The sequence below is a fragment of the Calidris pugnax genome, unplaced genomic scaffold (genome assembly GCF_001431845.1).
Source record: "Calidris pugnax isolate Ruff unplaced genomic scaffold, ASM143184v1 scaffold398, whole genome shotgun sequence".
Taxonomy (NCBI): Eukaryota; Metazoa; Chordata; class Aves; order Charadriiformes; family Scolopacidae; genus Calidris; species Calidris pugnax.
The window spans coordinates 3,093,542-3,121,487 of NW_015091280.1; the positions used below are offsets into that span (position 1 = coordinate 3,093,542).

General features: G+C 39.9%; 2 protein-coding genes across 2 annotated transcripts in view; one reads left to right on the top strand and one right to left on the bottom strand.

Annotated features, from left to right (window-relative positions):
- The window catches only part of PXYLP1 (2-phosphoxylose phosphatase 1), a 116,622-nt gene extending 105,936 nt beyond the window's left edge, over positions 1–10,686 (bottom strand). The window contains exons 1-3 of the mRNA XM_014960641.1: positions 10,534–10,686; positions 10,301–10,378; positions 8,871–8,960 (exon numbers count right to left, since the gene is read on the bottom strand). The gene's annotated coding sequence lies outside the window, so the exon portion shown is untranslated. The remainder of the gene's footprint in view (positions 1–8,870; positions 8,961–10,300; positions 10,379–10,533) is intronic.
- A 197-nt stretch (positions 10,687–10,883) lies between these two features.
- Positions 10,884–27,946, top strand: part of SLC25A36 (solute carrier family 25 (pyrimidine nucleotide carrier), member 36) — a 33,541-nt gene continuing 16,478 nt past the window's right edge. Inside the window, exons 1-3 of the mRNA XM_014960640.1 lie at positions 10,884–11,068; positions 21,980–22,150; positions 25,563–25,640. Coding sequence (XP_014816126.1) covers positions 11,028–11,068; positions 21,980–22,150; positions 25,563–25,640 — 290 coding nt within the window. The 5' untranslated portion in view covers positions 10,884–11,027. The remainder of the gene's footprint in view (positions 11,069–21,979; positions 22,151–25,562; positions 25,641–27,946) is intronic.

A 27,946-nucleotide genomic window follows, 5' to 3' on the forward strand; every position in this document is an offset into this window, starting at 1 on the left:
AATGGATAAATATTGTAGTTTCACCCCAAAGAAAAAATTATCATTGTTGACAAAGACACTTAAGAGATAACATACTTAGATTCCACTTAGAGCCTGAGGAACTCAAAGTGGCACATTGTTTGAGGTTTGCTAAGTTTTCTTCAAACTGAAGTATTTCCTTCACACATACATGCATCACAATCAACTTTTATTCTGAATGTTGAAGTCACATTGATATAATTGGAACACTGGAAAGTGAATGAAGTTGAAAAAAACCACTGCTTTCTGTAAATTAGGTTTGAAAATTGATGTTTTCACTCAAAATCTACACTCTGCTTTCTATAATACAAGTTTAAACATACAAGTTTTCACTGGCCATGTCTGTGATATATTGGATATAAACATAACCAAAGATCTGGCAGCTTGCTTGAAAGCTAAGTTCACACTTCCATTAAAGAGAGGAAAAGGTTATTGCACTGGAAGAAGCCTGACGTTTATCCTGCTTTTAATTGGTGTCTCCATTATCTGACCTCTCAAAAAGACTACAAAAGCAAACATCACAGTACATGTTTCTGACTTGCCTAATCTCTCCCTGTCCAGACTGATTTATTGATTTCAGTTGAAGATTAGCCAACACTGAACTGTAACTGATTATATTCAGTGTGAATTAGGTTCTGTGTAGCATCTGAAGAACTGGAAGTGTCACACTGTTTGAGGGTTGCTCATTTTTATTCAAACTGAAGTGTTTCATTCACATACATGTGCATCACCACCAATTTATCGTGAGAAGTCAATTGGTAGAGCCAAATTCTGTGATGTTCAGTGCCTGGCCAAAGATCACTAAAGTCAACTAAGTCAAGCCTCTATTGAGATTGCAACCCAAATTCCAACTACTGAAGTTCTTGGAAACTGTAGTCAAAACAGTGGATATGTTTATTTGACCTCATAAGCTTTCTGATCACCTAATAGTTTGTTGGTTTGGGGGTGTTTTGGTTTTGTTTTTTTTTTTTTACAGACTGATGCCTAATTGCATATTGTTGACATCACAGTACATACTCCTTTGCCGCATTATACACCAGTGTTGTTTAGGTCTATGAGTAACATACCGTGTAAGCAATAATTTTGTTTCTTCTAAGCAGTGACAAAAAGGAGGAAAAAACTGGATCTATATTTCTAACCTATTCTTCTATTTCTTTCCAGAACTAAGCTGAGATTGCAAATTAACTTCCACAGCAATTCATTCTGATATCACAAGCAAAACTAAGTATGTTTCTGAAATGATGTCAACAGCTGGCAGTGCTGGAAAATTCTTCATATATAAAGGTTTTGGCATATATTTGTCATCTGATCTTGGAAACACAGTTCCTCCTTTTAGAAAATCTCAGTAATAACTACAAGCAGGATAATGCAAAAAGTGCAGAAGAGAACAGTTTTCAATGATTCTGTGTTAAAATTTGCCATGATGTATCAACAACCCTTTGTTAGTTCCTCTATATGCTGTCTTTTAAAGAAACAGATAGAAGTCAAGTCTATCATCTTCATTCACTGGTAATCCAGCAGTTTTCATTATTTATTTTCTATAGTTTTTCATTATGTTTATGGAAGAAAGTTGCACATACACAGGGCAATTCATTTGCTGTTCTATGAAAGTCTTAAAGAGAAAATAGAAACATATCCTCGGATCTCCAGTCCTTTCTAATATGTGACTAAGTCACAGGGGGGGAAAAAGTCATGGACTCACTGAAGGATGGAATTCTTAAAAGCAACTAACAGATTTAGGAAACAAAAATTCCATCTGTTCACATTAAATATATGTTAGGTGAAATTGAAATTCTCACTTCTAACATTTAACATATGTTCAAATCTCAGGATTCGCACCCTCTACCCCTCCAAACAATTTAAATATATCACTGCAATTAGTTTCAGTAACTTCCTTGCATAATAAGTTTCCTGTAAATACCACATAGCTTTTTACATACCATCAGTATATTTTGAACTGCTTTTCACACATATATTTCAAAGGTGGGTTTGACATATTCTTTATGAGGGTTACATCAGTAGCTCTTTTATAGGGCCTCAGCCTGATAATCAAGGATTGTGAACGTGGGATGGAGCAGCAAGAGCTGGGCTGCTCCCTAAGGGAAGGCTGGGGGAGTCGAGGATGGCCACAACACTGGCAGGGCAGCAAGCTCACCCACAGGGCAGAGTTCCATAGCACCCAAGGTGGGTGATGACAATAGGTCCTGTCAACAGTCCTGTGATCATCAGGGAAAAGCAAGGTAACAAGTCAGATCAAAGGTCAAACTGAGAATTTCAAAAAATAATTAACGAATAGGACTGGGATATACCTGCAATATAGCTCAGGTCAGGATTGAAGGCTCAGGTCTAAGCTTAAATAAGACTTTTGGATCCATGGGTATGTGGTGTGGGTATGCACTATAGCTGGATCCATGCCATCTCTTCTACTGAAAACTCAAACTCATACTGGCTTCTAAAAACTTCAGTCCTTTCTCTCTGACAATCTTTCCTACCTATGAGAAACTACAGTTGCGATACAAAGGCTCCTCTCACCAACACTCTTAATTAAGTCTGTACCGTCATTACAGTGGGGCTGCCCTTTCCTTTATTGGCAATGATAGGTGGTTGTTAGTAACTAAAGCTTGATCTGTAGTAACTTACAAAAAAAATAATTCAAAACATCAGCTCTAATGGAAGAAAGATATAAGCCTCAAGTTACACAGCAAATCTCTCATCAGACTCCACTTCGTGTAAAAATTGTGACCAAACATCTCAGAACTTCACCCTTGTGCTCCAATCTGGATAAAACACAGTAACAGACGAGGAACCAAACTTTTACTGATCTAGCCTCAGAACCTGAAGAAGAAGAGGAAACAAAGTCAGTACTGTACTACACAGCTGGGTTTAGGAACATATGAATTCTGTTTGGAGATAGTGGAAGCACATGTGTATTACATAATCACACACAGACTTGGCTTTGTGAACACATAACAGATCACTGCTTTGCTCACATGGCAAACTAAAATAAGGGTAAGATTGAAATAGAACTGGAAGAACATTGTGGGAAAGAATAAAGAGTATATTCTTAGCCAGAAATTCTTATCTTTGACAGATGGAAATTGAAAAGATTCTTTTAAAAAGAGAGATGGAAAATTTCGTAGTATGATTAAAAATAGGGGGTTTGAAATGTAGGCCACCAATTGTGCTGGGTTATATGGAATTTCTGTTTCCTTCATGGGGAAAAATACACCCTGTTAGACATATGTTTTATCATTAAATCAAGATAATAAATGAAACTTCCTTATCACTTAGTCATACATACAAATTAAACATAGTTTTTCCCACCACAGTTATGATCACCAAATCTAGCTAAGATTTGAAGATAAATTTGTCAAAAACATCTCCGTCAGTATAAAAAAATATATATAAATATAAAAATATCTCCATCATCACTGGTATAACATCACAAAACCCACTGCTGTTTCCACAAGGTTGATGAGACTAAATTAATCCAATGCAATTTCACCAAGGCTAAGGGATTTACAGCATGATACGAATGCAAGTACTTGAGGTTCACTGGGCAAAAATGTGCCCAATTAATTAGAGAACAGCTATAATAAAAGCAATTCTGTGCTCTACAGGAGAGGAAACCACAGGTCTGAGAAAGGAGGAGTTATATTTGGGGTTTGATTCTGGGGTCATGATGTATTCCCAGAATTTACACAAGCCTATACCTGCTATGTAACCCCACAACAAGTGAGGATTTCATCTGTTTGACCTGATGCCCTGTCCCAGAGCTACAATTAATTGCTCATCATAGTCTTGTTAATCTGTTCTCAAAGGTCAAGTAAATCAGTATTCCATAAAGTCTTGAATAAAATAGAACAATTCGTAAGTTTCCTTTTTTTGCACTGTTAAGCATTGCTTACACTGTAAGTAGGCTCTCTCCATTTCTTATGCCTTTTCTAGGCAAAAAAAATCACTCCCACAGGTTGCTCGGGGGCAGAAAACTACAATCTGACAACTATTACCCTTTTCAAAAAAAACCAAACTTTGTTCTCCCTTACCCCCTCCATTCTTGAAGTAAATGAGGAGACTGTCAGAAGAATTGAACATGAAAGCCATTTCCACAGCCTATAGAAAATAATGAAGACTTCATATATTGAAAAAGAAATTTGAAGCAATATTTGCCTTGTTAGGATAAACAACCTATTCACAATGTTCAACATCCCCCGATTTGTAACAGCAGCTAATCTAACAGTTTTCATTGCAGTTGTGGTTGATACACTTCAAAATTGAGGCTCTGAACTTTGTGTCATATGCATAATATCCAAGGTACAACCCAGTAAACAAACACTATACCATACAGCTACATACTAAAACTTCAAACACATTATCTCTTGACAAAAGCAAAGCCTCCTTGCAATACTTCCTTAATCGGTTCATTATCAATAATGAAGCTTAGCTCCCTAATGTACACCTGAGTCAGCAGATTCCTTGTCCAGGCTTAGACAAGATAGGAAAGTAACATCTCTTCCAGATGGAATTAATTATTAAGCCACATTTATCAAGTGAGAGCAGCAAGGTGGCTAACTACCTAGGCAACTGCCAGTGGCCTGAAAACACTTCCATAGCCTTCATGCACATCTAAGACGGCTGGATTTGCTCAGTCGTCTAAATCAGGCTGCTTACATTAAATCCTTAAGGCCAACTCACCAGAGACCAACATACGCTGCTGTGATCCCTCTTCTCCACTTATACCCAGCCTCTTGTAATAATCACAGCCATAAGGTACAGTTACTAGCCAAACTATTATTAAGCTCCCTGGTTTTGCTTACTCCAACTGTGCAAAAGCTACAGTCACACATTCACCATTTCCAAATTAGTTGCTCTTCCTTCTGCCTTTTGATGAAAACTTGCAGAGGTTCTGTTTCATTCTATTTAGGAGTGAGTAAATTTCTCAAGTCTTTGGTAATTTTCACATCAGGAATCTCATATTCAATCCATGGGACATCATTTATGCACCACTCTCAAAGTAAGCCAAGGACAGAAGCCCCTGCTTTAGAGATGGGCTAAAACAGAATTGCATGATTGATTTGCATCTTTCAAAAGAGGGATGCCTCAACAGTGTAACCTACCCATCTTCTCACAATTTGAGTCATCTGAGCATAGGATGCATACAATACTTCCATCTTTCATTCTAGACTCCAGGGGCTGTAGAAAACCACTTCACCGACTCTCTTCTTTTTTTCAACCTGAATTTATTCATGACCTCTGGTAACTCTGCTAATATTGACCTTTAGCTTATGTGGTATTTTACTTTTCTGGTCCCTGTAGTTTATTCCCTTGACGTATTTATAGGCAGCGATCATATCTTGTCTTAGCCTTTATTTACCCAGTCTAAACAAACCAAATCTTTTAAGTGTTTTCTGATACGATAAGCCATCCATTTTCCAGATAACCTGCATGGCTCTTCTGTACACCTGATTCAGTTTGAATACACCTGTCTTGAAAACTGACAGCCTAAATCCTGCAAAGTGTTCTCCACAGTTCTCACAAAGGCCAAGTACAACAGAGTTAACTACTTCCTTGTCTCTCGGGTAAATATCCGGATGTTCCCAATTCTAAAATCCAGTTTTCAACACATAGGTCTTATAATCTCCCTAACAAGCACTTTCAGGAATTGATATGACCTGATATTGATATGTCTTCACCCTGTTTGCAAATCATGCTGCCTTCTGTTCTTTCTCAGCCTTAAATACACCACTCTCCCAGTCCTCATTTTCATGCTACTCATACCTCCACCCCTTTTTTTAAAGAAGGCCAGCTGCTCCTCTCTTCTTTCCCTACTTACTATCCTTTTTCCCTATCATCTTCTGCTTTATAATCTGGATATTTCCAAAGAGATTCTGTAAGTTACAAACTTCGAACAAACAAGCCACTGAGCAATACAAATGTGTGTTTCCTCAAGGAACAAAGACTGCTTCATTCTCAAGAAAAAGAAAGCCTACACAAAGTATAGAGAAAGTTGTTTATTACAGTTTCCATGCTGGTTTTCTTGGTCAAAAGGTTAGTTCTGAATTTGTGGGTTTGGTTAAACATTTTACTTGTCTCATTTTGCTTCATTAATTGTGAAATGGAGTTAAAAATCTATTCATATACAGACTGATAGAAGGGTTAAGTGGTCAGCTTTTGCTAGGCTGGCATACAAATCCTCCAACTATGGTACTTGACACCATTACACCAATCCACTTCTACCATTTCAAAAGAGCAGTACAAACACACCCATTTTATCCACTTTCAGAATCAGTGCATTTTATGAGCTAAAAACATTCCTTGTGATGTCCTGCTATGATTCCAGACCTTCAACTTAAAATACACCCAACTCCTGGCAACAAAAATACCTAATCCCGTCATCTATGCTGATGGTATTTATCACTCAAGGCTGAGTCACACAAGTCAGAAAATGAGTTATTTATAGGGCAATCTTAAGATTTTGGGGTTTATACGTCTAAATTTCTTTTTTCTTCATGGAAAATCTGTCTGAACACATCAGCAGAGAGAAAAGGAATACTGTATGTGAAAGCACAACCATCATCTTCCTCCATTTTGAACAGTTTATGGAAACAATCTAGATAAAATATCAGGAAATTTGTATTTAAAAGAAAAAAAAAAAAAAGAAGCTTAGTTTAAACCTAAATTTAACTCTTCTGCCAGGCCTTCATTAGCAGTAATGAAGCCGCTCAATTTCTCAGTATCATTAATAAACACTAGGTTGAGCCTTATTTCTCAGCCAGACTTACAGTTATATTAATGTTGACTGTTTAATGAGCTATACTTCATCCCCTCACAAATGTTGAATCAACTGACTTTAAAAAGTGCACTTCATAGAACACAGCAAAGAATATGAAAACAGGAAACCCCTAGTCACCTACTATTCCTTTTCCAAAGCACAAAACCCGTAATTTAAAGCCTGCTTTCTGACTTCCCTGTGAGTGCAGCTCAGTTTTCCCCCTAGGAGTAACACCCCACTCACACTTTGCTGCTGCCAAGTCCGAGGGCTTTATTTCACTTAGTGTACTTTTTACAAGGCCTCATGTGAGCTGCAGCTGACCCTGCAGTACCACCTACCTTTAGCCATTTTGGTTCCTCCTAGCAGTTTCTTCATTTGGCTGTTAATAACTCTACTGTTTAGCATTTTACCACACAGAACCACCTGCAGTCTCTGCCACCTTACTTGCTAAACAATCTCCTGCACCTCCCTCTCCTCTTTGATCTAGGACTTTTGTACTCTAAGGCTCCAAGTTTACACCTAGCTAAGGGTAGACCCTTCCTTCACAAAGGAACTACTCAATTTTTAAGTTCTGATACAAAGCTGATAAATCCTATGTAGAAATTGATGAAACCATGCTCAAACAGACCTCATTGGAAAACTCTTTACCGCAATTTTTGTCTTTCATCTTCTCCTTATAATTAATCTAGTTTGTAATCCTTACTTCGTGCTTTACAACTCTTCACCTTCCAGCTGGCTACTATTCACTTTAAATGAACTGACAGTAAAGCAGGAGATAACTGTTAAACATGCAGGTGATAAACATGAGGGGAGCCCATCAGCTCAAACTCAACCACTGGAAACTGACCGGATAAAAATAAATCCATTCCTAACTTCCACAAAGACGGTGCAGTAAGTTCTCTGCTACTTTCACCAGCAAGGCAGGGAAAATAGACTTCAAGCCCATCTTAGTTCTCACAAATTATCCTACAAGATATAGGCATTTTGATTTGCATAGCTGATTTAAATGGTAGTTGTAGGAGGCAAGTAGCTAAGTAAGGTGGTGGGCAATACCTTTTGGACATGCCCTCTCTGTGCTGTGTATGTTACAGTGGAAGGAAAAATAACTCTGGGCCCAGAAATGCTACACACAATTGACTGAAATTAAAATCTGCTGCATTCAGATGAGGAACAAAGACATGAAAGATAACATTCCCAGTAATATTGTTTTCTATTGTTTTATGAGGGTTAACCTTGGCACTGGCAAAAGATACCAAGTGCTTGTTTAAAGAACATTAAAGGGTAAATAAAGCCATGACTACACTAAATCTATGTTTCAAATGCAGAGTTACGATCTCATTTCCTGTATATTTTAAACTTGTATAATGTGGTCATATTAGAAAAACAGAGGGTCATTATAACCCTAATAAGAGCAAGAATCCAATACAGTAGTTCAGAAGAGAAAGACAAATGAAATTTTTAGAAACCTAATTGAAAAATAGCAGCAAAAATTCTGCTGCATAAAACGTGTTATCCCACCTTAAGCTCCTATAAAAGAGCAGGAAGAAAAAAAAGCTGTATCAGGAAAGGTAGGAAAGTGGGGTTTATTGCCTTTTTTTTTCCTACACAGAAAGCCATTGATGAAATTTAAGAAAGGGTGTTTTCTGTTCAAAGGCTACAAGAGGAAAAGTGCAGCACATGCTGTGTGGATGGTACCCTGAGAAAAAAAAAATCAGAGCTAGAAAACATAGAAACAAGGGCTTAATTTCTTGTGGCACATTTTAACACTTACTGCAACTTTGGTCTGTCCTATTACAGGCCTCAGTTACATTAAGCAGGTAGGAAAAGTAAGTCCAAACTCCAACAGAATGATAGGGGTTTTTATTATTTCTAAAGAATCAATAGGTAAAAATGACAGAGAATTCAGTAGGGGAGTTACTCAGGTTTTGCAATAAAATTATGGGGAAAAAAAAGTAGAAACTTACAAAGACTCAGATAAGTAAGATCTTTTGAATACTGGACCACATACAATTTGGATGTTTTTATTTATGTTCTAGCCTCTCAAGTATTATCCCATGTGGCATTTCCTCTCTGCACTTACCTCTCCCTGATGGATGAAAGGGGAAATGCACTGTAAGAATCCATATCCATCAAACATTATGGGATACACAGTCCATCCAGAAAGTCCAGCCTAGGAAGGAGAATCGAAGAAAAAGTAGTGTTAAAGACAGCTCTCAAGAAACTACAAAATCATTTTTGAATCAGAGTGCTTCAGACTCATAATGAAAATTAAAAATACTTCAGTTCAGGCCTTTTAAAAGCGTCAATGGAACAGTTAAAGTTTCTATAAAAAGATGGAATTTAAAAAAAAATACAAAGCATCAAATAATGTAAATAAAACATTTTAATAACTCAACTTATTCTTACTACACAGTAAGCATTCTTAAAAATCATCGAATTACAGTTTTTCGTTTGTCACAGTGCAAGCCATAAGCACCAGATAAAGTTAATAGCTCCCAGATTAGGAGTTCACCTATACAGAGTCAGAATAAAGCAGAGTCTTTGTCTGGTTTTTAATCTTCTTTTGAGTTTACTGGGACATGTGCTCACTGGATGGCATCACATGGCCTGCAGAAAACTCATCTTCTGTTCCCTCTTAAGCTACTGAGGGAATTGGAAAAAATTTGGATCCGTGACCTCAAACTGAGTATTTGGCATATGACCCTTCATCTTTCATGCAGCACTTAATAAAATCATCAGTAGGGTGTTTCCAGTACTTTCAAAATATTTTACCTGTTTTAAATAACATGAATATATTTACTCTTTCCTGTGTGACATCTTGTGCCAAGCTGCACGTGACCCTTTCTCACCTTTTGAATGTTAAGTTTAACATGTATCATGTATGAATACTACAGGCTTCTGAGAATCTTACCTGTCATTCTATTTTGGAACAATTCTCATAATTTGTTCGCTAGTTTCAACTACATGCTGAGTGGAGGAGTAATGCAGAATATCAACTGCAAAAACATTGTCCTACTTTTACTTGTGTCAGTTCAATGTAACCACTTTTTTCCCTCAGCATCTCCACATCTCACATGTTTCTCGAAGTCTTATCCCACCCATCTTCTCCTCAACTCCCTCCACTCCTGCAAAGTTTCACATTATATTTCTACCTTATTTATGTCTTCTACATTAGCTCACCTTCTTGGAGGAGGTTACTTTTGTTTTAAGAAGTCACCGCTTCGAAGTGCATGCTTGTTCTATTAATACAGAGATTAAAAATTGTTGTGCTACTATGAAATAGCTCCTTGTATTTTGGAAGAACATTGTATTTATGATGTAGACATTCATGAAGATTTTAGGTCGTCATTTATTTGCTTTTAGGTGCTTGGACTTTCAAAATGTTGACTTGGACAACTATTTTATAAGTGATGCTAAGATTTATTCTGCATAGCATTATTTGTTTTTCCTTACCCATGTATTTCTGAAGGAAAGCAAGACAGAAATCATCCAACAAGTCACAATACTCACTTCCGAAACACTCCCAAGGAGCCAGTGCCTAGGTGTCTCTCTGGGGAGATGCATTGCTTCAGCAGCTGAGGGTACAACCTAAAACGCAAAAATACAAGGAAGCAAAAGCTAAGACTGCCTTGCTAATACCACTGCTTTGGGACGTGGAGGGCACAAGGGTTGGTTTTCACATCCCTCTTCCCCATGTTTTCTGTGCCTGCTGTGGGTGACCTTCCCTCAGGGCCAGCACGCACCTCAAGAAAAGGACCAGCAGCTACAGCTAATCGGGGGCCTCAGAGAGCCGGGCGCAAAGCCCGCCACAAGGCAGGGCAGCTCCTGGAAGAGACATTTACCACAGGACCCCGGAGAGACCCCTCACAGAACGGATGGTCAGTCCCGTTACCGCACCACCACCCACCCCGCTCGCGCCTCAGCAAAGCCGTTAACCGCCTCCCCGCCCGCCTTATCAGGCGGAGCGCGGTGACGTCGTACCCCCCCCGGCCAATGGCGGCCTCTGTTTACCTGGGCGGGAGCTGTTGCATATTCATGAGGGCGGCCCCCGCGCCGGAGGGTGCCGCAGCGGCCCGGAGCGGGAGGCGGAGCCCGCCCCCCCTTCCTCCCCGCAGGACGCCGCCCGGCCGCGGTGCGTATTTATGCTGGGCCCTGCGTAGCGCGGCTCGGCCGAGCGCGGGGCGGAAGCGCCCGGCAGCCCTCCGTACTTCCCGCCCGGGTGCAGGCGGCGACGAGAATGAGCCAGAGAGACACCCTAGTCCATCTCTTTGCCGGCGGGTAGGTGAAACCGCTGCCCGGCCTGGCTGTCAGGCGGGGCTGCCTGCCCACCCACCCTTCTCTTCCTTCCCCGCCGCCTCGGTTGAGCGGGACATATGTTGCGTGCTGTCCTCCAGTCCCCCGCCGCCCTTATCGCTGTAAAAAGCCCTCCCAGGGTCTTCCTGCCTCTTATCCTTAGGCCTACGGCGGTCCTGCCCCTCTGCTGAGCCCGCCCGCCACAGCCTGGCCTGGCCGGGGGCGGTATGGGGACGGGGGGCTCGGCCGTGGCCCAGAGCGGCTTCCTGATGGCGTCGCTGGGGCGGGAGGGCTGTGAGGGGCCGCTGCCCCGTCTCTGCGCCGGAGGGGCCCTGGGGTAGGGGAGGAGAGTGGGGGTCCCCGTGGGGCGTGTGGGGGTGTGCGGAGGTGCTGCAGGCGCTCCGCTTCCCGCCCGCTGCCCGGAGGCCTTTCCGGGCCTGCCCCGGGCCGGCCTTGCGCCTTTAGGCCCAGCCCCGCCGGGAGCGCTGCCTGCCTTGGCGGGCGCCCTTGGGCAGGCCTTCGGTGCTGGCCCGAGCCCGGGTGGTACGTGGGCTCTTCGGGGAGTGGGGGGAAGCTTCACCTGAATAATAGGCCCTCTGATTGCCCTTACGGGTGTTGGCCCCTTATCTGGCGTTTTTGAGGAGAAACACCCCCAGCCCTCTGTGCGTGGGCTCCCCCACCCCGCCGGAGGGGCTGCCCCAATGTGCCCGTCCTCTCAGTGGTCTGGAAATGGCTCGCTGGCAGCTCTGGTGTCCTGGGGCCACTTGAATGCATTTCAGCACTCTGGTGTTGTACTGCTTTTAGGTGTGAGGCTTGACACAGTCATGCAGCTTTCGCCCACAAAGACAGAAGACATCAGAGGGAAGAATATGGCTAGAAGTAAAGAGATGGCCTTTGTAGCCTTGGTTAGGTTTGAAGTAACTTTTATACCTTCACAGGTATTAGTCTATCTTCATAATGCTTGGCTTATATGCAGTTACACAGCCTGTGATGCCTCCAGGGATAAATTGGGAAGAGAACCTAGCTTGAAAGAGAAAGCTGGGGATCCTGTTTGGCTTAATGATAAAAGTGTATTTGGGTATTGAGCATGGCTGTGCAGAGGTGGGAGAAGTGAGAGACTGAGAACATGCTTTGCATCCCAAGAGAGAGCTTGAAGCTTGGATTTTCATTTGCACTTTCTGACTCTGAACTGGGGTGTTTGAGGTGGAAGAAGAATGTAGGTCTGGGTGAGTTGGTTACACATGAGCACATTCTCTGCTTCCAGCACACTTTGCAGGTTTTCACTGTTACACACCTGATTTACTGTTCAAGTGGATGCTTTTTCACCCCCCTGATTTCTGGCACTTTGTTTAAGAGGAGAGGGATTATGCAGCAGGAGGCCCAAGATGTGATAGTATGCACTTTTTTCTTCAGAATTCATGTCCTTCAGAAAAAGCAGTAGAAGGAGTGCTGCCTAATTGTAGCACTTTACCTTGATATCTCTGCAAGGGGAAATTACTAGACAGAATTATATGCAGTGACAGAAACAGGTTTATAGACCTGAAATTTAAGACTGCATGAAGATTGCTCAGCTCAACTCGTTCATTCCTATTCTTTGCAGAGAAGCCTGGTCTACATTTAGCTACTGGCCAGTTGGGTCAAGGGTTATACTGTGAGGAAAAGGCTGAATGTTTTTTCCTCATGTGCCAGCCACACGCTTCCTGTAACCTTAGTTCAGCAAAGCTAACAGTGTATATTTGGTCACATTTTGCAGTAGGAAAGTTATTCGGGGTCATCTCATGACTTCTTTGCAAGCATGGTGGACTAGAGATCACCTGAGTGATCTTTAGTCTTCAGTGAAACTTGAAAGAAGTGTTGTTTTCCTTTAGGTTTTACAGGAGACTGTATGGAAACAATGTGATTATCTCAGTCTGCAGGCCTTTTTTGTAATGTCTAAGTTCAATCTTCAGTTCCTGCTTTCTGTAATGAGACTGTAACTGATGACACTGCTGTTTCAGTAACGTAGGTGGAGCCATCCTGAGATTTTTCTGTAGCTGCATAGCTTGTTTCATGACTAAACATCTGTCAAACTGCAATACTTCTGGGCCATTACAAGTTTATGTTGGGCATTAGTTTCATATTTCTAATAATTTTTTTACCCTCAATTGTTGTGGTTTTTTTTTTGTATTTCTGCATTCTTACCCTTTTCCAACAGGTTTGATAGATTCTTTTAGCAATGCTGGCCACTGGGGCAGGGGCCCCCATGGTGGGGGAGTTACTCAGCAATTACTACTTGTTTTGTTTTTCTAAAGTAACTTTTTCTCAGGTAGTTTTGTTTTTAAGAATCCCATCTCTGTTTCATAACTTCATGGTAATTGTAAATACAACCAATATTTTGTGATAGAAATACTAATTCAAAGTCTAAAAAAATAATTTAGTACTCCTTTTGGAATGGCTTTAATGTAGTTTCTAGCACCATCAATGAAGTGGTGCTTTTTTTCTGTAAAAGAAAGCTAATCGAAATGAATTTGCTGGACTAGTTCATGCATTAGCCAATATATCAACAAAGTAATACCTCGTTTGCGTGTACCCTATAACATGTACTACTTAGGCCTTCTTTTTAAAAATAGGATAGTCTCTGAACTTTGATATGTAAAAACAACACCAATCTGATTTATAAGTAGAAAATACATAGCATGAGAAGAGCATCATGTTTACAGGAAATAAGGTAGAAAAATAAATAATTCCTTTTTAATAAAAAAGAGTTACTTTTAAGAACGCATTCCTTAAAGAATAGCAGTTTTAACTGATAGAATTTGTAAACAATTGGTTCCAAGCAGTAACTTTACTGTTCCCTAAAGACATTTAAGCTTAGTTTTCTAGGCTATATTCAAAACTACCATTTTGCACTCTATACTGAAGAGTAATTGCAGGGAGCATACCTGAATGGCTCAGTAGTGTACCTGGAGTTCAGTTCATGCTGTGACATGTTTGAAATCACTTAGTTCGTGTTTTATCATGATACCCCTATTTGTTAGGTTCTGTTTCTGCAAACCACGTAGTTACCACAGCTCCATTTGCTAATAGGATGTTGCCCTTGTGGGAGCAGGATCTAGGTGGGCTCTTGTAGTGTTGGGTCATGATAGAAAATTGTGCTTCAGGTGAAACTTGATCGATTGATTTTATTTTTTTTTTTCTTCAGAGCTACTCAGTTGCATTGCTCAGAACTCTTCTGTTTCAGGAATCAAGCTGTAGATTTTTTTTTTAGTGTTTCTTCTGGTTTTCCGTCTCCTAGTCAAACAGCGACTGTTGTCACGGTAGACAGCAGGTTGCTAGTACAAACTCAGGGGCTTTTATTCCAAATGAAGAAGAAGAATCAATTGAACATTCTGCATCCTTAAATTACAAAGTCTTGTGATTGAAATGTAGGATGTAGATGAACATTTTAGTTCAAGTTAGTTACACAGTTATGTGCCTTTTTTGGCTATTAGGCTACTTCAAACAAATAAAAAAGTAGTAGAAAGACCTTAATGTTGCTTTATAGGGAGGATTAGTATGTTTTGAACATACCTGCTTGTAATCGTAATGGTACATCAAATGAAAATTCAGATGTTGGCTGCAAAAATAACTACCAGGGTTTCATGATTAATGCTTCATTTCCAGAAAGCTTATGGCAGTAGTTCTCTATCATACAAACTTCCATCAGGGCATGTGAGCTTGCCTGGGCTTTATTTCTTCAGCAAAAGGAGGGACCATTTTGGGTTAGGAGGTGGACGGCTGCTTTTCTGAGTTCAAGATTGGACAGTCACAAGATTACTTCTTAATTCTTTCTTTACTGTTGGTGTTTCTTGCAGAAAGTTGTCTCTTCTCTAATTTAATATGTGAGGGAATACAGTACATTTGTCCTGATTATAGAACTGTCTGAAATTGATCTGTAATTTAAATCTTTCTTTTTCTGGCAGGGGTTCTTGGCAAATCCCTGTGTTGGCTGAAATACTTGGGACTTAAAAAATACATTTAAGATAAATGTTTGAGTTCTTTAGAAAGATCACACTGTTGATACATATGAAGTGAAGGTGGAAGACCCTTGGGGTTTGGTGGGTTTTTTTTAAAGAGATATTAGTTACTAATGTAGCAGGTAGTGTGATGATAGGGGCCTTTTTACTTCCTTTCGAAAGTGACCGTAACTGAGCTGCCAAGCACTTGGGCTCAGCTCTACCCTAAAACACATTCCTGGCATAACTGAATGTCTTTGAGAACGAGTTCTTCCTGTTGTAAGGCACAGGAGAAGGTTAGTACCTTCCTGTCCAAACTTCAAGTTATTTTTGTGTTCAGATACTCTTCTGTGGGGAATAAGGCAAGGTTTGTTTAAAGCACTGAGTGGCTTGGGTTTTGCTACATGAGGTTACCAAATTGCATGAAAATTGTTGTTAGTACTTGAGAAACTGTGAGGCTGTTGTTTCTCTTATTTCCTTCTAGATGACTGATGTTTTCAGCTGTTTTTACTTAATACAAGTGTTGTTATGGATAGTTATTTGCCCTGGTTCCTAATAGAAGCCACGCTGTACCTGTTGATGTTTGTTTTGGGTAATGGAACCCAGTGATGCTTGTTCCCTGTGTGGTGTTTTTTCCTGTTTTAGCTTGCAGGTTTCTATATGTCAGCACATCAGGGGAAACTTATTTTTATGCTTCTAATTAGAAATAGCAAGTTTGATTATTATTTTTAGTTTAAGGATGTTAGCTTAACTTACACTTTCTAAGTTTCAGCAAAGAAATGTAATCAGTGAATAAGGGGATTAAGGGTTTCTGGCTGCCAATACTCCCAGTCATATTAATACTAAAGATGGAAAGCTGTGTAGTATACAAGGTTAGCAGTAGAACAACAGGAAAACCCTATAAATTAAGGATTAATGCTGTTTCTAAAATTGCTGTTTCTAAAAGTTGTACTTGCTAAAGCCTTTAAATACCCTCAAAAGAGGGACATTATAACCTTATTATCCAAACCTGCAACTCAGTCTGTTGATGTGAAAGTTACACATCAGTTGTAAAACAGCTCTGTGAAACTGCTGATAGATTTGGGACCTGAATTTGCAGTAAATGGTGAAGAGATTAGAAGATATTCTGTTTGCAAGTGGCTTGGGTTGTGTTTCTTTTGACAGTTTTGAAATAAATTTTCTTGCTTTTTCTCTCGGTAGCCAGTATTTGAATAGAACTTTCATTTTCATACAGGAAAGAGAAACAGCTGGTAAAATTCATGAATGAATGTAGACCCAAGATAAGAGGGTCAAGGGTTATCTCTGAGTCTTTGAGGCTGTGGTTACAAATACCGTGAAAGGTGAATCTGAGGCTACCGCTATGCAGTCTTGCCTTTTATTTGTATAAAATGCATAATTACCTGAAGGAATAAAAAAATTCTTGTACTGACAGTTTCAACTCCAGGTCAGCTGACACTGACATTGGGAATATCAATCTGCGTTGGAGCATTTATAGGTGGTCCAGCATCTGAAGTTGAGACAGTCATCTGTGCTGGAGCTGTCTCTGCTTTTACTTGCAGGGGTGTAAGGTAACAGTAGGAGATACTCATCTACTCTGGAGAAGGGCAGTGATTCCTTAGCAGATACCCTCAACTTGCAATAATAAAAGAAGGTTTTCTAGTGCAGCCATCTCTGGAAATAGACCCTGGAATTGGAAAGCCAAACAGAACTAGGTTTTTGAAGCGTATGCATATTTCTTTCCTTGAAGTGTCTCACAAATAATACAGGTTAATCTGGGGAAAAATGTTTGTTGATACTGTATCTGTGTTGAATTGTTAGCAGAGTTTAAAGCCCAAATAGTTCTAGGTTTGTTTCTGTTAATCTGGGGAGGGGATGGACTTCTAAATGCACATTAGGGATCAAATTAGATGTTTGGAGTTTTTTGGGGTTTTTGTTTGGTTTTTGCAGGGGTGCTCTCAGGAGTATGCAGTGTAGGAGAGCATTGCCGTATTCCTAGGTTCTTCTCTCCAAGAGATGGCAAGTAGAGACAACTGTTCTTAGTTTTACTGCTGTTTTAAGTTTGTCACAATCCTGCAGGTTAGATGATAACTGCACATCCCTGTTTCACTGAGTGCAATGTCTCTTGCACCTTCTTTTACACTTTAAGCTGCAGATTTAATTCCCTAACTGATCTTTGCTCTTCCCTTCAAATTACTTGGGACATGCAGGTGGATTCTTATGCCCTTGTATGACCAGGTGTTTCTCATGAAAGTTAGCTTTGCAAGTTTTTCTTATACTTACTTGGCAAAGCTGAAAAAGGCTTGTAGTAAATATTGATTAGAGGCAAATGTCAAATTTAGGATAGGGAAAATTAAGAATTGGTCTGCCCCTCTACTCTTCTCTCATGAGACCTCACCTGGAGTATTGTGTCCAGCTCTGAGGCTGCCAACATAAGCAGGGCATGGACCTGTTGGAGCAAGTCCAGAGGAGGGCCACAAAGATGATCAGAGGGCTGGAGCACCTCAGCTATGAAGACAGACTGAGAGGGTTGGAGGTTGTTCAGCCTGAAGAGGGGAAGGCTTTGGGGAGACCTTATAGCCCCTTCCAATAGCTAAAAGGGCCTACAGGAAAGATGGAGGAGGCCTGTTTATGAGGAAGTGTAGTGATAGGACGAGGGGTATTGGTTTTAAACTGAAAGAAGGTAGATTTAGATTAGATATTAGGAAGAAATTCTTTACTATGTGTGAGACACTGGAACAGGTTTCCCATAGAAGCTGTGGATGCCCCATCCCTGTAGGTGTTCAAGGCCAGGCTGGATGAGACTTTGAGCAACCTGGTCTGGTGGGACGTGTCCCTGGCCACGGTAGGGGCGTTGGAACTCGATGATCTTCCTACTCTAACAGTTCTATGATTCTGAACAGCATTCATTAGAAACTGCTGTAAACATTCAGACACAGGAGTGTCTCAGGTTTTGCCCTTCTTTTCCAGTTTATACTCTGTCAGGTGAAACTCATCTAATCCTGGAGAAAAAGCTGGACATAAGTGCTCTCACAAGTCACAGTTGTTGGGGCCTAGTATATAGCTTGAGATGCTGAAGCGCAGAGAAATTTCTTTTGTTTACAGAATCCCAGCTGTGATATTGGGGAGAAGAAATCTAATAATTTTCTAACTCTTAAAAAATGCTTTTCTAAACTGGACCACCACCTAATTTGTGTTAAGCCACAAACTAAAAAAGCCTCCCCTCCTTTTAATTAGAGTTGGTGAGGAGGGTAGCAGGCTGGTGGCAGTCTGCTGGCAATTTATAGAACACTTTTGCTAAGCTGGAGCTGCCTGTTAATGGCTTGCTAGGACTTGGAGCACAAAGAAGCAGCAGTCTCTTTCATAGTATTTCTAGTAGCATGTTAAATAAGCAAGGGCGGAAATATATTTCTAAGTAAAATACACTATCATTGATGCTGGTGACAGAACAGCTGATGTGCTGCTTGGAAGTTGCTTATTTGTACAGGGTGCATAGTTATTGAATTGTTTCTCCTTTGTTTACATACAAGCTATGTTTACTGACAGTTTCTCATAAACGGATTTTTGTCAAGCCTTGTACTGTTTATCTTAAAGTTCAAGTGGACTAGATAAATCAGTGTAGTTCCTGGAGTGTGCTTTCCTTTAGTGGTTTGGTTCAAACTCAGTGGATCTTGTAACTACAGAGCAAGGTCTGGTTTCTCAATATTTGGGGACTTTTTCTTTCACTCCTTCAATTCCAGATACTTTCTTTACTATGCAGGGCTTTTGAGGGCTGGGAGAGTGACATTTTGACAGGAGTATGAGTTGGGGAATTTGCAAAGACTTGTTTGTGAGCAATACAGAACCATATAGCACTGTAAAACTTACCTGCTTTCTTCATTTGTAAGTAGCAATTTGAGATCTTGAAGATAGAGGACAGAGAAGAATTTTAATCCAAACTATGAATAGTTAGTGGAAAACATTCAAAATATTCTCAGGTTCAGTTGAGACACCTTAAGCTGTTTAAAGAAGGAAAAAAAAAAACCACCACCCCAAACCACCCAACAACACAACAGTAAAAAACTGCTAAGGGTGTTCATTATTTGAATTTACTTGAATGGCAGACTGTGGTGCAGGTAAAGGGTGCCCAGTTCTAAAAGGGAGGCAGTTGGTCTGCTGCTCCTTTATGATGCATGTAAAAGCAGTGCTGGCTGCGGTTACGTCAGTTGCTTATCGCTGAACAATGCTTGCTGGAGGCAAACATAAAAAGAACATAAAAAGTATTGAGTAGCTGTAGGTCTGCCCTCTTCCCTCGTAATCTAGTAATGCATTGCTGAATGAAGTGTTTCTAACCTAACCCTAGTGAGTGTCTGACACAAGTGCAGTTGCAGGCAGGCATCCCTTGTGGTGATTGGGGTGTGATGCAGGGCACAAGCTCCAGCTCAGTGTTAATCTTCAACTCTGGAAAAATTTTCCAGTGCAACGTAGCTGTGGAGCCAGTAGCATTAATGACTCCAAATTCCAAGCTCTGTTGAAGAATGCAGGCCAAGTTTTTTCCTCATCCTTTCTTCCCCCTTCCGTAGTATTTATCTCATGCTATTAGTGTTTCTTGAAAACAAGTCCTCATGTAACCTGTCCAAAATCAGTGCAGAAGGATCTTAAAAGGAGTAGGCTGGAGGTGATCAGAAACAGAGGGGATGCAAGAAACAAAACAAACTCTGTTTTTCTACATTGCCTGCACAGGTACATTACCATACAGCAGTGTCTGCTGCAGCACGGCAGGAAACACGGTGACTTGCTGTCTGTCTTAAAAGATATGCAAACTATAAAGCTCCATGTCAAGTTGTTTTCAGGGCTGGCCTACCTGTGGTTCTCATGTGATATTCGTGTTATGAATCTTTACATGTTACAGGCTCCTGCTGCTTCCAGCACTGGCTAAAATAAATATTAGCATGTCTAGTCTGTCTTTTCCTGCAACTTTGTGTTTTAAAGAGTCTATTAGTAGCTTACCATTACAAGAGTAAGCAAGTGAATTGGTTATTCAGAGATGTTTTAAGCATTCTGCTCTAAAAGCTGCATCGGTCTGTTACTGCATGTGTACAGCACACACTGGAAAACTATTTTCCATCTTCCTGTGAGAACAGTTTTTTCCAGACTGACAAAGAAACTTGATTTCTTTCCTCAATTAAAACCTGGAAGAGAGTAAACTCCAGTCTAGTGTTGGAGTTAGGGGTGGGACAAGATGCCATTAGGCTTAGTAATAAGATATCTCTAGGTCAGTAGGTTTAAATGGAGTATTAAGTGAACATTATCCTACTTTGCAGCTGTTTGGTATTGTCAGTTCAATAAATACAAACAGATCTGGTTTTTTAGGATGCAGTGCTGTACTAACAACCGTTATTTCTCATATTCTCTGCAGTAGGAGAGAGCAGACTAAAAGCTACCTTCCTCTGAAAGGTTATAGGAGATCTTGAGTCTTAGCTATTACTTCTAACTTGTACTGAACTCTCCTTTGCATTTTGGAAGACATTATTTTAAAAATCCTATTGAACAAATCATAGAACTATCTAGGTTGGAAGGGGCCTTCAGGATCATCTAGTCCAACCATCAGCTCAACTATGACAAAGAAAACCCATCACTAAACCATGTCCTCCAGCACCATGTCAACTTTTTGAAGTTTTTGGGAGTGTTTGACCCTCTCACATTACAATAAAATTGCTGGTAACTATCATGTCAGAATCAAACACCAGTTCTAGTTATTGCATCAGAGAAGTAAAAGCTGGGCTTTTTGAATATCGTATGAATTGTACTTGTGTGTTAGTGGATTTTAAACTTGATTGTTAGCAGCATTAATCAATACCCTAATTTAAACCCCACTAAATTTGGTGTTGAGGGTTTTTTGGGTTTTTTTGGTTTTCTTGTTTAAAAATGGTATATATAGTGTCTGGTCGTAGTTTTAAGAAAGATATTTGGCAAAGTTAAGAATACTGATCTTGGAAAAGGTTCAAGAGAGCATTTTTTTGTAATGATAATGCCAAGGAATTAGGGGTTGGTTTTGGAATTGGAGTTCGTGGTCTTGATACTTTTCCCTCAGAGCCTCTGTGTGATCATTGTTACAGAGCAGTGTAGATATTAATAAATTGGTTATGAACAAGCACCGGAAGAATCCTCTGAGCAGAGCTGCTTAAAAGCAGAAAGTTCTTGGCTGTGTTCTGCTCTAGCAGAATGGGAGTAACTCCACTGTCAGCACAAGTCATGCTTGGCTTGCTCACAGAAATGAGTGGCAGACTGAAACAAAACCTGTGCATCTTTACCTGGTTAGCCACTTAAAACTCTTTTGTCTTCCCAGGTTCTACTCTACGGTATTCTGTATTCAGAATCTAGTCTGTCTTGCTCTAGTGGGTAGACTCAGGAAACACTCAATCGTTGTTTTCATGGTACGATGCCCAAAATACAAGTGGAGTTTTGAAGATGTCTTCATAAGTATTTTAATTTTATTAAGTTGCCACACCACAGTTTTCACATGTAGCTCTGTGTGCATAGTGCATAAATCTTTTCTACCCTTAAGGATTTTTGGCACCTTGTTTGTGGTCAGGAGTGCACTAAACATTCAAAAAAAAAGAAGTTAAAATTTACCATTAGAAGTTAAACATTTCACATACTGAACTACTTTCCAGAACTGGTTTGAACAGCATGTACTGGATACTGGGCACCTTCACTACTTTGGGAAACTTTATTCTTGTCTGTTTAAATTTTCACTCCGAGTTGTGGGGTTAACAAACTGACTTAAGTTTGCTTGCCTTCAAGGACAAATAGTGGCAGCGTTGTCACGCATGTTCCGGTTGTTTCTTCACCTTTTGCAATTTGACTGTTGAGTATAATGTTAATGTATCCTTCAGTGTCTTTGCAGTTAGGAATGTGATGATCCTACTTTTTTTTTTTGCAGTTGTGGAGGTACTGTTGGTGCAATTCTGACATGTCCACTGGAAGTTGTAAAAACACGATTGCAGTCCTCCTCTGTGACTCTCTACATCTCTGAAGTCCATCTCAACACTGTGAATGGTGCTAGCGTCAATCGAGTAACTAGAGTTTCTCCTGGACCTCTCCATTGTTTGAAGTGAGTGTACATATTACTGGGGTTTTTGCTCAGTTTGGGGAGGGAGATAGAGGCGTTGGGCAAATACATATGGAAGATTCAGACTCTTATGTCTGTTATGATGCTAACATGAGATGACTTTCCATATTTTGCATTTTAACTGTAATTAAGTTTCACATTCCACTTTTCCAAATGTCCTTCATGCATGAGTTTGTATATTGAATCAGCCAGAGTAATGTATCCTGTACAATTCACAGGTCTAAACTATATCCCCAAAACTCACTGGGAGCACTGTAATACTTAAGTGCTAGGCTGTATTTTCATTCTGAAAAAGTGTTAGTATGAGTTTTTTTTTAAACTGTCATGTGTCCAAATCATAGATGTTGCTGAATATGGAGGCAAGAAATCCTATGAGAATTAACTCATCTTCTCAGTCTCTCTCACGTTTCATTACCTTGGACCCTTTCTTGCCTTTTGGCATCTTCTAGTGGATGTAACACTTTTAGAGCTAATAAGAGATAAGTAAGGCCAAATTTTTACATGATTTGCATAGCACCTCACTGAATGGGGACTGCCTGTCCTCTCCTTGCCACCAGTGCTTGTGATGTTCAGTTGCCAGGGAGGAGACTTGTATGGCCACAGTTAAACTGACCACTGACAGGGTTCATTTCATTCTGGGGGGCTCAAGCTAACCAGTTATGGGGGGGTGCCTTCAGTATTTGGGTACGAGAGGGGAGTTTCCCTACAGAAAGAACTTCTTGAATTAGGAAGAATTTGATAAGACTGGCTGTCCTCTAGCTCCAGTTAATCAGTGAGACACTTCCGTATCTTAGTGTCAGCAGACGTGACTTCAGAGGCATCTGTGTCAGGAAAGAAACTCAGAAGAACTTGTACGGGTGACTGCATGCTCTGGCAACAAAAGCAAGTTTTCTTATTCTTAAATATGTGGCATATATCATATTGCAGATACCTCTCATAACTAACCTTGCAGAGTTTAAACCTGAGGTCTTCATAATGGAAATCTGCCCGGCCTCCCAATGCAGACTTCCCCATGTGACACATGCAGGTCAGCTGAGACCATACCGAACATTTGTGAACATTTGTGCTGCTCTTCTGACCATGGATTTGCCATTTACTGCTTTCAGTAAACAGTGCAGGCTCTGAACGTGCTCTTCAGTGCAAGTAGTTTGTGTCTTATTTTCAGTGTAGGCTCTGGAACTCCTCTGGCTGGTGTCCATGAATGCAGAAGAGCATCAGTAACTACCACCCTCACAAATCCTGCTGCAACCTCTCCTCTAACTCTGTTTCTCTGTCAAGTCTTGGGATGCTGTACATCCAGAAGAAACAAATAGACCTGGTGCACTTCACTCCTAAGTTTCTCTTAAGACGCTGAGGTTTCCTGCTACTTTGTGTACATGCCTATTTCATATACGTGCATATATACATATTTGTAACACATGAAGCTGTGGTGGTAGTGATTTTTAAGTAGTATTTGAAATGGATACGGATCATTTTAATTGGGTTCAGCTATAATGTGATGCTGTGTCCATTCTGAGCTTTGTGACCCTCCTCTGGACTCACTTTAACGGGTCCATGTCATATCTAATTGTGAACACAAAGCTAAGATGCTGCTGGACACAATATATGCCAGTGTTTCTAAATAGTGGTGGTAACTATGAAGAAGCCCCATTTTATTTTTGCTTGCTGAAAACAAATGTAAACTTTTGGTTTCATTTAGCAGCAGAACTATGGTGAATCCACTATCAGAAATCAGAAAAGGTTTGGAATGTTCTTCAGTGCTATAGATGGTTTTCACCTGTTTGCTCTGATAGTAAATTCAAAACAAAATAGTAATTCATACAAGGGTAGTTTGCTTTGAGTAATTGACTTGTCATTAACCTGCATGTCTCTTTGAAGAAGAAATATACAGGAGAACAATTTGTGTATATTGGCCAGCGTTTCTAAATCAATAAGCACATGGTTCTGTGTTGCAACCTCTAGTGAAGTAGTTAATTCTTAACTTTAAATCTGGTTCTCAAGCAATTGCTAGAGAAATTTGCAGTGATGGGATGCAGATAGTTGTTGTTTCTCCTCCCATGTCCTACCACACTTTTTAAAAAAACATAGCCTATTAGCATCTAAATTGTTGAACAGATTGATTTCACTAAACCTGAATGTTAATGGATATCCTCTTACTATGCCAGTGTACCTTGCTCTTCCTAAAAACCACAGGGATATTGCATGGGACAGGTATTAAAAAACCCTTAAGTACTAGTAATGCCTCGTTTGAGGCTTCAATTCACTGTTCTTATCCCTGTGTTTCTTTGTAAATCCCACAAAGATGGAAGGTGACACCCCCGTCACTCAAGCTGTCTTTCTGGAGCTGTGTTTATAGTGGCTGTTTTTCAGTTAAGCTCAAACTTAAGTGCATTACCTTGCTTGAGGAGGTAAGGAGTGTCTTTTCTGGAGTGAGTCGAAAAGGAAAACGCGCTGGTTCCCCAGCCCAGCAGCAGCGCTTGGGTAGGAGCCTGCAGGCAGTGGCTCAGAACTGAGAGGAGGGAAGCCCTGTTGGCCTCAAGGAGGGGACACTGCTCACACTGGAGGTTTCCATTTACTTTTACTGTAGTCAGAATACTCACTGTATCTTGTGGAAAGAATAAAGTGAAAGATGGTTCCTAGTTGTATGCTTAGTGGATTTAAATCACGTATGGAGATGGGGAAGGCAGGACTTAGAGGAAAACACCCTTTCAGATACAAACTTCTGATACGTAACTGAGCATGCTGTTAGGAGTCTCGTAGAATCAATCCAGAGTAGCCCATGCAAAGCCATGTTGAGGGGTCTGTGTTTTTGAGAAGATTAGATAAGAGATTGTAAAAGATGTGTCTGGCTGGGCATGATAAGTGATAGAGCTAACATCTTCCAAGCTGCTCTTGGAAGGCATGTGACTTGCTGTAACTGAACTATCAGAAGTCCTTCTCTTTTGCCTTTCGCTCCCTGTCCCTCTCACACAGAAACGTTGGGAGCTAAAGGGTAATGAAAACAATGCAGAACAGAACCAAATATTTTTCTCTCCATCTAGAACCTACAGAAATGTGAACATTTCCATGCTTAGTATTTTCTCTGTGATAAAAGGACACTTTCCTTAACTTCCTAATAACAGATAACTCTGTGTTCCTATCTTTGGGTAAATCTATGCTGACATCATAAGGCCCTACTTCTGCTTTTAGTTCCTGGATTTCTCTGACATGTCAAGCAATAATGGAATTTTATTTTATGCTGGTTCTAGGAAGTGGCTATTGTTTTTTGTGGTCAGCACTGCATGGTCAGATATTATGAAAGTTTTACAAAGAGTAAAGCTTAAAATGGTGGTGGTCAGTGTGTTCCTTAATTTTGATGTAAATGTTACAGTATTGTCACTTTTTTGTTTTCTAGGATGATCTTGCAGAAGGAAGGTCCTCGTTCTCTGTTTAGAGGGCTGGGTCCTAATTTAGTAGGTGTTGCTCCTTCCAGGTAAATGAAATAACTTTGAAATTTTGGTTGCTATATGTTATTGATGCGATTTAAGATTTATTTGCAGTGAGTCTTTGCAACTGCAGTTGTAAATACTTAATAGCAAATAACCTTTGGTTCCTGGGGTAATTCCATTGTCTGGAAATTGAGCCACTTGTGTACTCTGCAGCTCCTGTCCCTCATCCCTGCATCAATTTTCTCAGCATTTACTGTCATATGGTACTATAATAGTATTTACTATCATATACTGTCCTTTATGCAGAGTTTTGTCCAGTTAAGAAGGAACATGCTTAAGGAGTTGCACATGTAAACAAGAAGTTTGTACTTTTGAAAATCCAAATGTAGATTTAGCTTTTAGTTAATCCATCATTTTCAGGAAGCAATTGTGTGGACTATTAAAACACTGGCTCTTTCTTCCTGAGTGCTGGTGAAGCAGAGGCTACTCTCTCCCTGCAGTAGGAAGCCTGCTCTGAAACTTCAAAAAGGGCAAAACTGGGTAGGATGACACACTCGGGCTGAAATCCAAGGGGTACTGGGGCAGTGTCAGAGTGCAGTGGACGAGAGTGTAAATCTGGTCTAATTGGCAGTGGTATTGCTGCTCTCAGTTTATCTGCATCCACCCAAATGCTCCAGCTGCTTGGCTGGTGCTGGCAGTCAGCGAGGTGCAGGCAGGAGCCTGAAGCTGAATTGATCCTTGCATACAAGTGGTAGCCTAACTTCAGTCCAAAAATAGGAGAATACCAAATGAAGAGTATGGAAACAAAGTTGTATAAAACTAATCTAACTAGTTAATCTGGGAAGAGGTTGTGGTCATCTTTTGACCCATTTTTATTCCCTTCTATTCTGTTTTGAGAGATGTGTTCTTATGCAGAGGGGATATATTCCACAAAAGTTTTAATATTCCCTTGATTTAGTGCCCCACTTCTTTTTTTTTTTTTGTGGGTTTTTTTTGGTCTGAACAGAAAACATTATTTGAGGAGTATCTTAACTTTTCTGATTTAAGGTCTTTGGATGCTTCTGGAAAATTTTATTAAACTGTACTTCCCATTCAGCATTGATCTGTCTTCTGCATAAATCTGACAGATGAGGTGTTGCTCTGTATATCCTCTGCATGAATAAGAAAAATATAATTTGGGAATTGGATTACTTTTACTTTAGCAGAATTTTTAAGGAATTTAGGAATACTTGAGTTTTTTCTGATCACAAACTAGCATTGTTTTTTGGAGAAGCTCAAGTTATTCCAGTAGCTTTCTTTGTTCTTGACACCTGTAGGGTACTTCTTCAACTGAAGGTCCTGTTTGTTTGATAGTCCAGTCTGGATCTGAATGTTAAACATTATTTTTTTTATTTTTTTAACAGCAATTTTTATACAGCAATGAATTCTATTTTATTAGTGGCTATCCTCAATGAAAAAAAATTCTCAATTGAAAAAAAACTATATATTTTTTCAGTAAATTTTATGTGGTATCTTATAATTCCCTTTCCTTCTTCCCCTGGGTGAAATACTTAGTTTGCTTCTCCCCTTGCCCTGTGTTCATACTAAAAATGTCAACTTGGTATAATGTGTGAAGTCTTATAAATAAGCACATCCTCATTTCCCTCCGGCTGACTCGGTCTTCATCCAGTACTTCATTTCAATTAAGCATTAGCTAAGTGGATTTAACAGCAGCTCTTTGTTTAAATAAGCTGTAGAGAAGCACGTTTCATAATACATCCAGTATACTTAACTAAGTTCAGATTCCATTTTAAAAATTACACCCATGAAGCAAGCACTTTATCTTTTTTATAATAAAGAAAAACATGTTTGCACAGCTAATGAGGTTAATGTTCTGTTCATGAAAATGTGCATGTTCATTTTTCCTCTTGCAGAGGGTTATGTGTAAGTTTAAATAACTGAGTTAAAACCTTAAATGTGAGTTTTAGATGTGCTTAAAACAAGTTTTTTAGCTTTAATGGATGAAAACATGCCTTTTTCCTAATATTTTACATTGACATACTGACTTTATGTCTAGCTTTGTCTTGATACCAACTGGAATGTAGTAAAAGTTGACAATATTTTTCTTTGTAGTGTACTCAGAGGAAAAAGCTAAATACCAACTAAAGGAACAGCTGTTCTAATGTTTAAAATATAAATATTTGTAACTACAAGTTACAAAGTATAACTACAAGTGTTCAATATTTACATTTTAAATTGTAGAACAATTTTATAAATATTCAATGTGCTCTTTGGTTTAAAAAGCTACATACTAGTTCTTCTGAAATTGTAATGCTATTGAATTGAGTTTATGCCCATTAGTACAAATTTG